The following is a 15,124-nucleotide window of genomic DNA, read 5'->3' as shown; positions in this document are numbered from 1 at the left end:
AATTTCCCATAATGCCTACCGCACAGCTTTGTCCTGTGGCATTGTGGGAAATGAAAAAAAGTGTGTAGCTGCTGGCAAGGATGCTTTAGTTTAAAAGCACTGCTGCCCAATAAGCCTACTGGAAAGTCTTTTCACTAAGTTCTCTCTCCGCCCCCCCACCCGCCCCTAGCTCTAGTAGTAATTCAAGTCTTCTGCATTTTTACTTGGGAGTAAAACCCCAGTGGAATAAATTAGTGTACGTTTATTCCAGGGCAAATATGCTGCAAACGAGCCGTCCGTCCGTCCCTCCCGCCTTAGATCGTATCTTTACAACGCATGTAGGCGCTGTGTGTATGTACGTGTGTTGCCATGCTGACCTTCGCTGGCTCCAATCCAAGATCATGACGCCACTCTTGCTCCGCCCCCTGCTTCGGTCACAGAGGCCCGGCCCCCACTCCCCGGCCGCCGACGTTAAAATAGCAGGCGAGTCCACCGGAACGGCAGACTCTTATATACAGGGGAGGACGGAAAGGTGTGGAAGAAGAAGCCGTTTTAACTAATCTGCCTTTTCACGGTTTTCGCACTCTTATATCCCCGTAGGATACTCGACGTACAACGGAGAACTCTGCGCCGGGAGGAACAGCCACAGTTCTCGGGCCACGTAAAAAAATCCCTTTAGATATTCGACCCCTCCCTCTTTCGGTCGGAGCGGTTGGATGCGCCCGGCGCGCGTCATCCATTGTTTACAAACCAACCGCAGCACCAGCAACAGCGTTGGAGAAGGCAGGGAGCGTGCGGGAGAGGGCTCGCTTGGCAGTTACGAGCGCCGTCGCTGCTGGGGTCCCAGAAACAGCGACGCCTGCCAAGCGAAGGGGAAGGCAGGCAGGAGAGCAGCGGCGATGCCTTGCCGGCGGCCGGGCGGAGAACGCTTTCTACTCCTGGAGCGCGCCGCCGTGTCTTTACAGAGCGGTGCCGGGACGGCCGGCAGCGGCTCCAAAGAAGTGGACGCCTTGGTGGCTAAGCTGGGCGAGGTGCTGCAGTTGAGCTCTCAGCACCGGACGCCGGCCGCACCCCGCCTCCTTCCGAGGCACCACGGCCGGGACCGAGTGGCTCCCTACTCGTCCCCGAGGGGTCTCGGCTTCTTAGCCTCGCTACACCATCGCCACCCGCCGTCCCACCCGCGCCAGTCGCCGTCTTTGCTCCTTTGGCCGCCGCCGCCCCCACCTCCGCCCCCCACCGCGGACCAGAAGGGTAGCCCGCGGATCTCCAAGCAGCTGTGCGGCCGGGGCTGGTTGCGGAGCTCCGTTCGGGCTGGGAGGAAACAGCCCCGTCGCCACCACCGCTACCGCTCGCTGCTGCCTGCGGGCGACGACGAGGACGGCGACCCTCACCGCCTCCTGCAGCAGCTCATCCTCTCCGGGAACCTCATCAAGGAGGCGGTGCGGAGGTTGCAATTGGCGGCCTCGACGGCGGCCGAGACTTCTTCTACCACGGGCTCCCCTGGCTCCGTTTCGTCCGCCGGGAGCTGCTGCCGCTGCAGTAGCAGCAACGAAGACACGGGCGCAGCGTTCGCCGTCGCCTCTTTGCAAGCCCTGCCCTAGCCCCGCCGGGACGCAGCCTGGCCCTCGGATCGCCGCCCGCCAAGGGAAGAAGCTACGGGAGGGCGCCGTGGGGAAGAGACCGCGTCTATTTGGCTTGCCTGATCCCGTTACGCGCGGAGAGGGTGGCCGAAGAGCCGGCGAGCGGGCGCGACGGCAAAGCCCAGAGGCGGATCATTCAAGTCGCGCCGGATACTTGAAGCAGACCCTCGCGGGGGCTTTGCCAAGACTTTCAGCGATGGTTCTTGGTCGCTTTTCGTTACTCTTGAGCCACTTGACGGGCTGCTCCTGTTTCCCTTTCGGGGAAACCAAAAACAAACAAAAAACAGAGGTGCTATTGCGGCCCCGGACGGTTGCTCTTTAGCCTCCCGCCCGGCCGTTCATCAGTCCCGGTCCCTGTCTCTGTCTGTCCCCCTGCCCGATGATCCGGATCCGCCTTCGGTGCTGGAATTTGCGCCTCCCACCCGGGCGCCGAAACCCTACCTCTCTCGCGCTCTGCCCTCGGTGTGGAAGCGCAAAGAAGGGACCATCCCTCCTGGCATTGTCTAGTGTGAAATCCTATGGGCTAGTGAAGAGTAAAGACCTGTCTGCGTACGATCGGAAGGGGAGGAGGGGTGGGCGCCATAGACGCTGCTGGACACAAATATAATCCGCTTTGGATCACCATGCCCTTCCTTTCTCCATCTTTCTCGCGAAGGTCACCCCATTTTCTGCCCCCACCCCGTGTTTTGGTGTCTTGCTGTGTTCCCCAGGCTGGTGGCCATGGTACTGTAACCCCATCCCTGCTTGTTTTGACTGGGCTGTGGGCAAACCCTGTGTGTTTTGTAACGGCTGGGAGTCTCCTGAGGACGAACACGTTGGTCCAAGCTTCCCTCCTTCCCTCACCCCACCCCCGCTTCTTTCTAAAAGCTCCTCCTCTCCTCACAAGCTGGATTTTTCAGAAAGGGGGTCATATTTCAGTAAGCTTTCTAGGAAAAGTACCTGGGTAATTTGTCGGGGGCGGAGGCAAGGAGGGGGAGATTTTCTCCAGCCAGAAGAGAGCCCCGGGATTTGCTTGTTGATTCCTGTTTGTCACGGCAAGTCAATATGTCCCCAAAGAAGGAAATAAATTCTTGCCCCTGTTTCTGATTAGCTGAAGAGGAAAATTCCATTTCTGAAGACCCCTGTCTGCACCCTCCCCTCTGCAATTTCTTCTCCTTTGGGGCATTCATAGTTGTTGTTGTTGTTGTTTTTTTTTTTTAAAAAAAAACTAGAAATACAATCTATATGAAGCCATTTTTTTTTAAAAAAAATACAAAGCTAAAAGCTGGAAAGCAGCTGGCTTCAACTGAACATTATCAGATTGTGGATGAAAAACTCTTTTCACAGAAGGTAGCTAATCACAAGCTTTTAAAAATAAAAACAATAAAATGTGTGTATATATCTATATGCGTGCACACACACTCCAGTTTAGCAGAAGCAGTTGTGGACTAGGTATGTGTGTGTAAGTGCTTTTACGCATATTTATATATATATATACACACATATGTACACTTCGTAACGGAGTGTTGAAGTTGTGTTCCTGGTTTTCAGGGGTTGTCTTTAATGTGTCTCTATTGAATAAACATGGTAGACTTTATATATTAAAAATGGAGTCTTCTGTGTCTTTTGTCCTGGAATGGTTTATGATGCCTCTTTAATGTGCATAACCAATTATTTTGCCTATTGCTGAGAAAGCTGGTTGGTTGGTTGAGTTGTTTTTTTTTCCCTAGCACAACTGGTAGAGGGTGCGGGTGCAATGGAAAGATCTGGTTAGGATTTCTGCACTACGCCAATCAGTTCCTTTGTTTCCTGCCAAACACAGTTCTGGGCACTTTTGTTCATATTGCTCTTGATACTGCTTCTGAATGCAATAATACTTGAAACCTCTAATTTCACCCTGCTCCCCCCTCCCTCTGCACTTTGTGGTAAGAGGAAGAATGACTCCAGACCCTTTTGCAGCAGGTCTTAACTTGATTACAATTGAGCTACAATGATCTTGGATGCAGTCCAGATTCACTGACATCACTACACGGCTCTCCATTTGAAGTATTTAAGAGCATAGCTTTTCTCTAGATACCAATTAAAATAAATGCCAATTAAAGTATTTTCAGAACACTCATTTGACATTTGCTTTGGATTACTTGCTATAATTCAATTTAAAATATGCCTATTTGTTGTTCTACTGTTTATCTGTGTCCCAACTGCACGCAAAGTATCTTCCTTTGTGGTAGATGATTTTGTCATAAAGAAAGTGATAAGAGTGCTCTTTCAAGGCAATCAAAGCAAAGGGTATCATTTGCCTGGTTTGCCAGAGTTCTGCATCCAGAATAGTAGGAAAAAATAGATGTTTAAATAGTGAATAGTCCAAAGAAAAATAAATCTTTTTGTTTGAATCAATAAATTATAAGAGCCGCAAAATATAAATTCTATGTTGTGTGTGTGTGTGTGTGTGTGTGTATATATATATGTATATGTATATAGGGACGCGGTGGCTCAGTGGGTTAGGATGCTGAGCTTGTCGATCTGAAGATCGGCAGTTTGGCGGGTCGAATCCCGAGTACCGCGTAGCAGAGTGAGCGCCTGTTACTCGTCCCAGCTTCTGCCAACCTAGCAATTCGAAAGCACGTAAAAATGCAAGTAGAAAAATAGGGACCACTACGGTGGGAAGGTAACAGCGTTCCGTGCGCCTTTGGCGTCTAGTCATGCTGGCCACATGACCACGGAGACGTCCTCGGACAAGAGCTGGCTCTTCGGCTTTGAAACAGAGATGAGCACCGGCCCCTAGAGTCGGAAACGACTAGCACGCATGTGCGGGGGAACCTTTACCTTTACCTTTACTATGTATATATGTATATAATATACTATTGAATGAAAATCTTGTAGTGTAGATGTGAGTAATAAGCAACAGAAATTCATGGTCAATACTTTTATTCTGATAAAATCACATTACACAAAGGATTGAGTTTGGACTTTCTTTGTTATGCAACTGGATTAGGGGTATACAATAGTCTTTTAAATAGTCTGTTAAACTGGATTATGGGTATACAGTAGTCTTCAGGCAATCTTGCAAATCTGGGTTTTCTACACAATGGCCACTAAGTTATGGTCAGGTTTATTTTAATATTTTTCTGCCTATGGCATGTTCTCAACTTTGACAACTTTGAGATGTGTAGACTTTAACTCCTAGCTGGCTGTGGAATTCTGAGGGTTGAATTCCATGCATTTTAATGTTGCCCACATATTTATTAAAGGCCCCATGGCTTCTAAATGTGTTGGAACAGTGTTTCTAAACCTTGGCAATTTTAATGTGTGTGGTCTTCAACTCCCAGAATTGCCCAGCCAGGGAGAAGACTGATTGGGGAATTCTAAGAGTTGAAATCCACACATCTGAAAGTTGCCAAGGTTGAGAAACACTGCTTGGACTTCATTGTTACTAATCGACTGCCAATTTCTTTATTTACAGTTTTTATATATTTGCAGGAATATTGGTCCTTGTACATTTGAAACTTGCCAGGTTGGGAAAGACCGATATTGTTTCCTCTGCCTTACAGTTTTAAAGTTCTAGTCCAGGAAGAAGAGCTGCCAAGGAATTAGCCAGACTCAACAGTTGCAGTTTTGTATAAGAATTCAAAGAATACCTTGTCAATATCAACTACATTGACAAAACCCACAGTCTGTTCAGTTATAAAAGTAAATGTGCCATACAGTATTTTTTTATATAAATATTTTATTAATTTTCTAGTTTTAAAATCATAAGTACGTAATAAACAACGTGTTGTCCTGGACCCATTAGTAATTCAGTGATACATATTAACTTCTTCAATCTAGGCCCAATTTTACACCATCCAATGCTTACTCTCCCAGTAGTACACATTTTCCCACATTAGGCAAATACAATTCTTATTGTTGTTAATACATATACAATTGAATATCAATATCTTTGTTACATTTTCCTAATAATATCAATAATGTCGATTTAAAATATCTTTTCTAACCAAAATATATCTTAATTGCATTTGCACTTAATATCCATTTGTTCAATTAATTTTAATTTCCCATCAGTGTTCAAAATGTTTCTATCACTTATAATTTCTCATAATAAGTTGTATTTGGGTAACCAAAAGCTTCCCTTATTCAAACCCTCTTATCATGCCATACAGTATTATTTCAGTTAACATATTCTGGGCCTGTTTGTTATTCAGTTCTCACCTTCCCATCTGAATTTAGAAACTATGGAGGGAAACATAGTTGCCAGAGTTGTATGGAAATGTTGCTGAAGAGACTACAAGTCTACAAGTAAACAAGTTAAAACAAATGTCTAATAGCTTGCCAAATAAGCCTTTTTTAAAGTCTGGGCAAATCTGCTTTGCTCTGGAGCAAAGTTTAATTGAGAAATGTTAATTTACAACAATTTATGTGTGGTGGGGAGGAAGGGAAGTAAGGCTTAGTTGTTACATTATAGTGTCACAACCAATCAAAGCATACTCTGGCGCATGCTTATTTGCTTTTATTTTGATTTATATGCACCTTTTTATCCAGGGAGGCAGTTATAGCACCCAGCAATTAAACATAAATGTGTTTAAAAGTATTAATAAATTCTATACAAATCTGATTCATAAGATGTGTGACAAAAGAATCTGGCCAATGCTGTCTGGACTTAGAAGCTAAGGAAGGTTTGGTGTGGATATTACTTGAATGGGAGACCACCAGGAGAGTCCCTGGATTATTGACTTGAAAAAACAGAGGGCAACTGCAAATCACTTTCATATTTTTGCCAGGAAACTTGAAATTTTCCTGAACTCAGAGGAAGGCAAGCTTGACTTGACAGAATCTTTTACCTTCATACAAGACAGCTGATCTGTTCATGCATGAAACAAGACTGCTAATGTCCATGTGCTAATAGTAACAGCAGCAGGTGATCTGCAACATAATACTCAATAGAGAAAAAGAGAAATGTGGTGAGATTGTATGTGTAAAAATGCATAAACACGTATGAAGTTGGTAGGTCAGCATCGTGCCTGTGGAAATTTGAAGTGATTAGAATAGCTCCCTTTGTTGTCTAATTGTGATACCACTGTTTTATATCTTTGCATTTTTTATATCCCTGTTTTAGGCCACAACAGTGCAACTGAAGCTCCAACTATTTGTTTTTATGCACATTGCACCAAAACCGCAAGAAGTCTTGTTTAAATAGATGTCAATTCTCTTAGCACTAGTTTTTTTTTTACAATCCTAGCTAAAATGGGTTTTGAGGGCTATAACAAGGGGCTTGGAAGCTAAATGCCAATGTGGGACAATTGCCTGTCCTTGAAGAATTGTGTTAGACTCTAAGTATGGGCGTATGAGAGAAAAGATTACAAACATGGACTGAACAAATCCAATTTTCCCCAAATCTTTTCCAAACTCCCTATATTTTCAAACTTGACAACTTTAAGATGTGTGGACTTCAGTTCCCAGAATTCCCCTATAGCTGGTCCCATATTAAACACTGAATGTAAATGCATATTACTGTTCTCAAGCCAAGGAAGGCAAAGGTAAAATAAACCAGATAGTGCTTCCAAAACTAAGTTTATCTAACTGTCAAGCAGATATTACACAATGGAGATTTTAGACTTTAGAGTCCTAACCTTAATTCATGAGGTCTTGCCATAAACCCTTCACTGGCTGAAATAATGGTGATGGGTGGAGCCAAAAGACAAAATAAGGTCTCTGGATTGGAGCCAATCACCTACTACCACTTCCTTCCCTGCAACTGTTGGCTTTTATAAATTTCTATGTAAATTACCAGAGACCCGGGGCTTTAACCATTCAAAACTGGTTAGTTCAGCTCAAGAAAATCTTTGGGTACAAGTGAATGTAATTTATTGTCTAGAGTACTAGAAGAAGGCTATATATCCCCTTTGTACTTAACCACAGCACACATTTGCCTTGGCAGCTGCTCTTTTTTTTCCTGACTTGTCCCCACTTTTATTTCATCCCCAGCCCATGAGTGAGACAGCTTTAAGTTATTCTCAACTGCAGCAGTGTTAACACAGCACACACACCCCTCGCCTTTATTCCTAAACTATGTGAGGGAAGTCTCAGGGTGTGTAAAGTCTATAGACTGTGTCAACCATTATCTGGCAGAGAAACCAGATGACAAAAATCTGCCACTGAGAGCCAATATCACCCTGCATAGTTTTTTGGCAATACTATTGGTTGGCACTGGGGAAATATCCTAAAAGCAGACTGATCACTACAAGGGTAGTTGCTGTAGTCTATTTATTTCAGTTTAGCTCAGTGTTTTTTTTTAAACTTGGCAACTTTAAGATGTATATATTTCAAGCCCCAGAATTCCTCATGCTGGCTGGGGATTTGTGGGAGTTGAAGTCCACATACAGTATCTAACAGTTGCCATGTTTGAAAAACATTGGTTTATCACATAGTGTTTACACTGTAGTGACATAAAAACACCTAATATAAATTCTGGCTTATCTCCTACTTCAGGTGTTTTGAATACAAAGTGTTCAGAAAAGTGTTGATATGTTAATTCAAATAGGATTGTCTTTTATCAGAAAGTTTGGTGTCTGTCCACCCTGAGTTAATCCTCATCTGGCTACGGCCTCCTTCTGTGCTCTGTTTAACCTATTTTAATATTAAATTTGTTTGGTTCTAGTTTAGTCTGTTGTATGAATCCAGCCTTGGTGGTTTTTAAATCCTAAATTATATTTGAACAGATTGTGTAGTTCCAAACAAATGTGATTCTTTAATGCTCCAACCTTGGTATCCTCCAGATATGTGAACTTCAAGTACCAGAATTCTTAGCAAGAGCCATGCTGGCTGAGAAATCTGCACAGCCACATAACTGGAAAGTCCACATATCTCAAATTGAAAAAGGAGAGCACACATCACAATGGTGAATACTGTATAAGTTACCGGTACTCCATGCAGCATGAGAACAGAGCTAGATGGCTTACACAAATCAGCTCCATTTCTGGTAGCTATATATATTTGCTTGCGTTTGCTGAAATTGAAATGTTGCATCATACAACAACAGGTTAGTAACCAGAGAATTCCTTGAGGACATTTGTATCTATCAAACATGCGCCAACACTAAAGGCAGGTGGTGCTGTCAGCATTATTAAATGGGAGTCATTATTTCAGATTGCAACAGTGTTAGGATCTGGGAAACCCATATTCAGGGACTCACTCTTTCACCAGAGGCATCTGTGAGACTGTGCATCAAAGATAAAAGCTGCTTTTATGCTAATGCCATGCAAGCTCTACTCCTTTTTCTTTGTGCATTGTATCAACCGCACACACACACATTCACACTCACACGAAGGGGCAGCACAGTGGCAATAATGCTGCTTTCATCATTTTGACAAAAGTACTCAGTCCTCTGATACTCACTCAGCCTCAACTACTTCCAAGAGTTGTAGTGAAAATAAAATCAGAGAGAGCTCCTGAAGAAAAGGAGGGTATAAAATAGATAAAAGTACTACTAATAGCTACAGTAACATATGCAGTAAATAAAGAGACTGGACAGCCATTTTCCTGAAATGGTATAAGGTTTCCTGCCTGAGCAGGGGGTTGGACTAGATGACCTCCAAGGTCCCTTCCAACTTCTTCTTCTTCTTCTTCTTCTTCTTCTTCTTCTTCTTCTTCTTCTTCTTCTTCTTCTTCTTCTTCTTCTTCTTCTTCTTCTTCTTCATAATAATAATAATAATAATAATAATAATAATAATAATAATAATAATAATAATAATAATAATAATAATAATAATAATAAAAAAATAGATGGTCTGGTAGCACTTTTAAGACTAAATTTTCTTTAAAGCATAAGCATTATTTTGAGCATCTATATAACATTTGAATGCCTTTTATTGACTATATTTGCAAAACAGCTATAGTTTATAAAATTAACACATTTTTCTGGTTGTTGTTGTTAGTTGCAAAGTCGTGTCCGACTCATCGCGACCCTATGGACAATGTTCCTCCAGGCCTTCCTGTCCTCTACCATCTTCTGGAGTCCATCTAAGCTCACGCCTACTGCTTCAGTGACTCCATCCAGCCACCTCATTCTCTGTCGTCCCCTTCTTCTATTGCCCTCAATCTTTCCCAGCATTAGGCTCTTTTCCAGTGAGTCCTTCCTTCTCATTAGGTGGCCAAAGTATTTGAGTTTGAGCTTCAGGATCTGGCCTTCTAAAGAGCAGTCAGGGTTGATCTCCTCTAGGACTGACCGGTTTGATCGCCTTGCAGTCCAAGGAACTCGCAGGAGTCTTCTCCAGCACCATAGTTCAAAGGCTTCAATTCTTTGGCGCTCAGCCTTTCTTATGGTCCAGCTTTCACTGCCATACATTGCAACTGGGAAGACCATAGCCTTGACTATACGCACTTTTGTTGACAGGGTGATGTCTCTGCTTTTTAGTGTGCTGTCTAGATTAGCCATGGCTTTCCTCCCAAGGAGCAAGCGTCTTTTAATTTCTTGGCTACAGTCCCCATCTGCAGTGATCTTCGAGCCCAGGAAAATAAAATCTGTCACTACCTCCATTTCTTCCCCATCTATTTGCCAGGAATTGAGAGGGCCAGATGCCATGATCTTGGTTTTCTTGGTGTTTAGTTTCAACCCAAGTTTTGCACTCTCCTTCTTCACCCACAACACGAGGCTCTTTAGTTCCTCTTCACTTTCTGCCATTAGAGTGGTATCATCTGCATATCTTAGGTTGTTGATGTTTCTTCCGGCAATCTTAATTCCAACTTTTGATTCATCTAGCCCTGCCTTTCTCATGATGTGCTCTGCATATAAGTTGAATAGGCAAGGCGACATTATACAGCCTTGCCGGACTCCTTTCCCAATTTTGAACCAATCAGTGGTTCCGTGTCCAGTTCTCACTGTTGCTTCTTGGCCCGCATATAGATTTCTCAAGAGACAAATAAGATGGTCTGGTATGCCCATCTTTTTAAGGACTTGCCAGAGTTTGTTATGATCCACACAATCAAAGGCTTTAGCATAGTCAATGAAGCAGAAGTAGATGTTTTTCTGGAACTCTCTAGCTTTCTCCATGATCCAGCGTATGTTAGCAATTTGATCTCTAGTTCCTCTGCCTCTTCGAAATCCTGCCTGTACTTCTGGTAGTTCTCGATCCACATACTGCTGGAGTCTAGCTTGTAGAATTTTAAGCATAACTTTACTAGCATGAGAAATGAGTGCAATGGTGCGATAGTTTGAACATTCTTTGGCACTGCCTTTCTTTGGAATTGGAATGTAAACTGATCTTTTCCAATCCTGTGGCTACTGTTGAGTTTTCCAAATTTGCTGGCAAATTGAGTGTAGCACTTTTACTGCATCGTCTTTTAAGATTTTGAATAGCTCAGCTGGAATACTGTCACCTCCACTAGCTTTGTTGTTGCTCAGCTTTTCTAAGGCGCACTTCACTTCACATTCTAGGATGTCTGGCTCGAGGTCAGTGACCACCTCATTGTGATTATCAGGGACGTTAAGCTCATTCTTGTATAGTTCTTCTGTGTAATTTTGCCACCTCTTCTTAATCTCTTCTGCCTCCGTTAGGTCCCTGCCCTTTTGGTCCTTTATCATGCCCATTTTTGCATGAAACGTTCCTTTCATCTCTCCAATTTTCTTGAAAAGATCTCTGGTCCTCCCTATTCTATTGTTTTCTTCTATTTCTTTGCATTGTTCATTTAAGAAGGCATTCTTATCTCTTCTAGCTATTCTTTGGAATTCTGCATTTAATTGGGCATATCTTTCTTTTTCTCCCTTGCCTTTCGCTTCCCTCCTTTCCTCAGCTATTTGCAAAGCTTCCTCAGACAGCCATTTTGCTTTCTTGCATTTCTTTTTCTTTGGGATGGTTTTGGTTGCTACCTGTTGTACAATGTTGCGAACCTCTGTCCATAGTTCTTCAGGCACTCTGTCTATCAGATCTAATTCCTTAAATCTATTTGTCACCTCTACTGTATATTCAACAGGGATATGATTTAATTCATACCTGACTGGCCTAGCGCTTTTCCCTACTTTCTTTAATTTAAGCCTAAACTTTGCAACAAGAAGCTCATGGTCTGAGCCACAGTCAGCTCCTGGTCTTGTTTTTACTGACTGTATAGAGCTTCTCCATCTTTGGCTGCAGAGCATATAGTCAATCTGATTTCTGTGTTGACCGTCTGGTGATGTCCATGTGTAAAGCCGTCTCTTGGGTTGTTGGAAAAGAGTGTTTGCTATGACCATCGTATTCTCTTGACAAAATTCTATCAGCCTGTGCCCTGCTTCATTTTGTACTCCAAGGCCAAACTTGCCTGTTATTCCAGTTATCTTTTGGCTTCCTACTTTAGCATTCCAATCCCCCATGATGATAAGGACATCATTTCTGGGTGTTAGTTCTATAAGGTGCTGTAGGGCTTCATAGAACCGGTCAATTTCATCCTCTTCAGCACCGGTGGTTGGGGCATAGACTTGGACTACTGTGATATTGAATGGTTTGCCTTGGATTCAAACTGAGATCATTCTGTCATTTTGAGGATTGTATCCCAGTATTGCTTTTCCTAATTTTTTTATTGACTATGAAGGCTACTCCATTTCTTCTGAGGGATTCTTGCCCGCAGTAGTATACCTGATGGTCATCTGAATTAAATTCACCCATTCCTGTCCATTTTAGTTCGCTGATACCTAAGATGTCGATGTTTAGTCTTGTCATCTCTTGTTTGACCACGTCCAGCTTTCCTTGATTCATGGATCTTACATTCCAGGTTCCTATGGAGAAAAAATCTTTACAGCATCGGACTTTCCTTTCACCACCAGACATATCCACAGCTGAGCGTCCTTTCGGCTTTGGCCCAGTCGCTTCATTCTTTCTGGCGCTACTAGTACTAGCCCTCTGCTCTTCCCCAGTAGCATATTGGACGCCTTCCGACCTGAGGGGCTCATCTTCCAGCGTCATATCGTTTTGCCTTTTGGTACTGTCCATAGGGTTTTCATGGCAAAGATACTGGAGTGGGTTGCCATTTCCTTTTCCAGTGGATCACGTTTTGTCAGAACTCTCTGCTATGACCTGTCCGTCTTGGGTGGCCCTGCACGGCATAGCTCATAGCTTCATTGAATTACACAAGCCCCTTCGTCACGACAAGGCAGTAATCCATGAAGGGGTTTTTCTGGTTAGTGCATGTTTATTTATGGTTGAATGTGTTATTCAAATCCAGAAAAAAAATCAATAATTCAATAAACTGTGGCTAACATAATGTTGTGTAAGTATAGTCACTAAAAGACATTAAAATGTTATGCTTTGTTACATAGCCTCAAAAGAAAAGCATTATTTGTGGTGTCTGAAGTCCATTTGCTTTCAAAATATTCTAAATTACTTTTCTCTCTCTTTTTTAAAAAATCCCATTTATATCCCGCCCTTCTCCGAAGACTCAGGGCGGCTTACAATCTAAGAAGCACAAATCAATGTGCTTAGCAATAGCCTTCATTCTATGTATATGCCTGCTTATTAGGGCTTTCAGTGCCCAAGTGGCATTATTACAAAGTCAGCTTATTGCCCCCAACAATCTGGGTCCTCATTTAACCTACCTCAGAAGGATGGAAGGCTGAGTCAACCTTGAGCCTGGTGGGACTCGAACCTGCACTAATTGCAGGCAGCTGGTGTTACTTTAAGGAGGCATTAGCCCACTGCTCCACCAAGGCTCTCTTTTGCCACCAAAATGTGCATTAGTGTTTGTTTAATCATGAAAAACAACCCCATTTGTCTCCATTGTATGGAAATAGATAATAGCAGACCTCTAAACACAGCCGATCTCAATGTATACATGGTTGTACTTTGACAATAAAGGTTCATTCATTCAAGAGAAAGCATTGCAAAAAATGTGTCAAGAATTATTTCCAGTTCCTTTACCAGGGGCCATAGAAGGCTATGTATTTTCTTCTTTGGAATGAAGTAACATGTTTTTGTACATAAGTTTGTGTTTCTGCTCTACCCAGTATCACCAGGACTCACATGGCCACAAGAGTATTTTGATCCCAGAAGCAGAACTTTGAAGACTGGTCATAACCACCACTCATTCTGTGCCATCATAATTTCCAACAATTGCTGAACAAGAGGTCATTAATCAAGGATTACTTATATTACACAAATCTTTCATATGGAACCTGAGCATTGAACCTGCTTGTGTTCACACAGGAAACTAAGCCATAATGTAGTGTGTTTGGCTTATGATTCATCATATTGGGTGACCTAAGCAGTTACAGCTAATTCAGTAAGTCATGCCCAAACAATGATGGTTTAGTGTAATTGGGTTCAAACATGGAACAAATCTATGTTTTTCTTGATCATGATTTCCTGCATAAAGCCAGTGGGTTTTGTTCATATGGTATTGCAAAGACAAAATCAATCCCATGATGGCTTAGTCTAAGAACCAATTATTTTTCTTCTAGTGGTCCCCAACAAGTTCATATTGCTCTAGTGTGATGCCCTTCTGCACCTGGTGCATTGATGCTATTGTTGAGTATTTAGAGCCTTTGGACTTGTTTCTTATTTATGGGACAAATAAATAGGTATGGACATTTATTGACCCAAACTGGTGACCTTAAGATGGCACACAAAGTTGTCATTAGTACCAACTCCAGTCCTGAGGTCTGCCTTCTATAAATGATGCTGTTGGATTATGTTGTAAATGAAATGTTGGGGTATGATTCCCATAATTTTTGCATTGGCCAGTTAGAAATTATGTCAGTTACAAATTATGGGAAGCTTTGTCCAACATATGTGGATGACACTGGGTCAGAAAAGGCCATCTTAGGTTCCGCAGTGTTCTAATGACAATATTTTTCCTTCATTTTTAACTGGTGAAAGTCACACGGTGCTTCATCTATCTGTTATGTACACATATATCCACAGCTAAGCATTACGTACAGTTACTGTTATGTGTATGTGTGTTTGGTATATCCACATCTGTTTCACCACAGGGAAGATAATTTTCTGGTGGTGTTTAAAAGCATGCTTCCCATACAAATAGGTTTCTTCACTTGGTCCAGAGATATATATCATCAGTAGGTGTGAAAAGGTTGGAATGTTTAGTGCAACGAGGGTATCACTGTTCTTGTGTACTTTTTCTAACTGTAATTGCTTTTTTGCATGAAAACAAGAAGGCTGGAGTCTATGAAATTACTTGTAGGTCAGACTTAACTCTCCTCATTAGCTTTCTCTGATGAATGCAAGAGTTGCAGATGTTGTAATATATTGACAACAGAATGCTCTTATTGCAGCAAATTATCTACCCCTAATTGTATGTTTTCTTCTACCTTGGTCAACTACATTCTTGTGATATTTTCCCCACCCTGATGTGGGTTTTTTTAAAAATGGAGACTCTACCAAATAAATGTTAATTACAATATTACAATAAAATTATATTTTATTGGCTGAATCTCTCTACCCCTCCTCAATAGTTTTGCATCATGTTGTACAAATATTACTAAAACAGCAACACCTGAGAGAGCCATAAATACCTGCTTGCATAGGTCATTTTTTTGTTGTTGCTTT

General features: G+C 42.5%; 1 protein-coding gene across 1 annotated transcript; it reads left to right on the top strand.

The window, feature by feature from the left end:
• The first annotated feature begins 769 nt into the window (after positions 1 to 769).
• Positions 770 to 2,804, top strand: LOC308665633 (GSK-3-binding protein-like). The gene has a single exon (XM_081323709.1). It carries the CDS (start codon positions 879 to 881, stop codon positions 1,578 to 1,580), a length of 702 nt encoding a protein of 233 aa, XP_081179835.1. The 5' UTR covers positions 770 to 878; the 3' UTR covers positions 1,581 to 2,804.
• Positions 2,805 to 15,124: the final 12,320 nt, after the last annotated feature.

Source organism: Vipera berus (assembly GCF_964194415.1).
Source record: "Vipera berus genome assembly, chromosome: 3".
Lineage (NCBI taxonomy): Eukaryota > Metazoa > Chordata > Lepidosauria > Squamata > Viperidae > Vipera > Vipera berus.
This window is presented reverse-complemented; position numbering and strand designations above follow the sequence as displayed.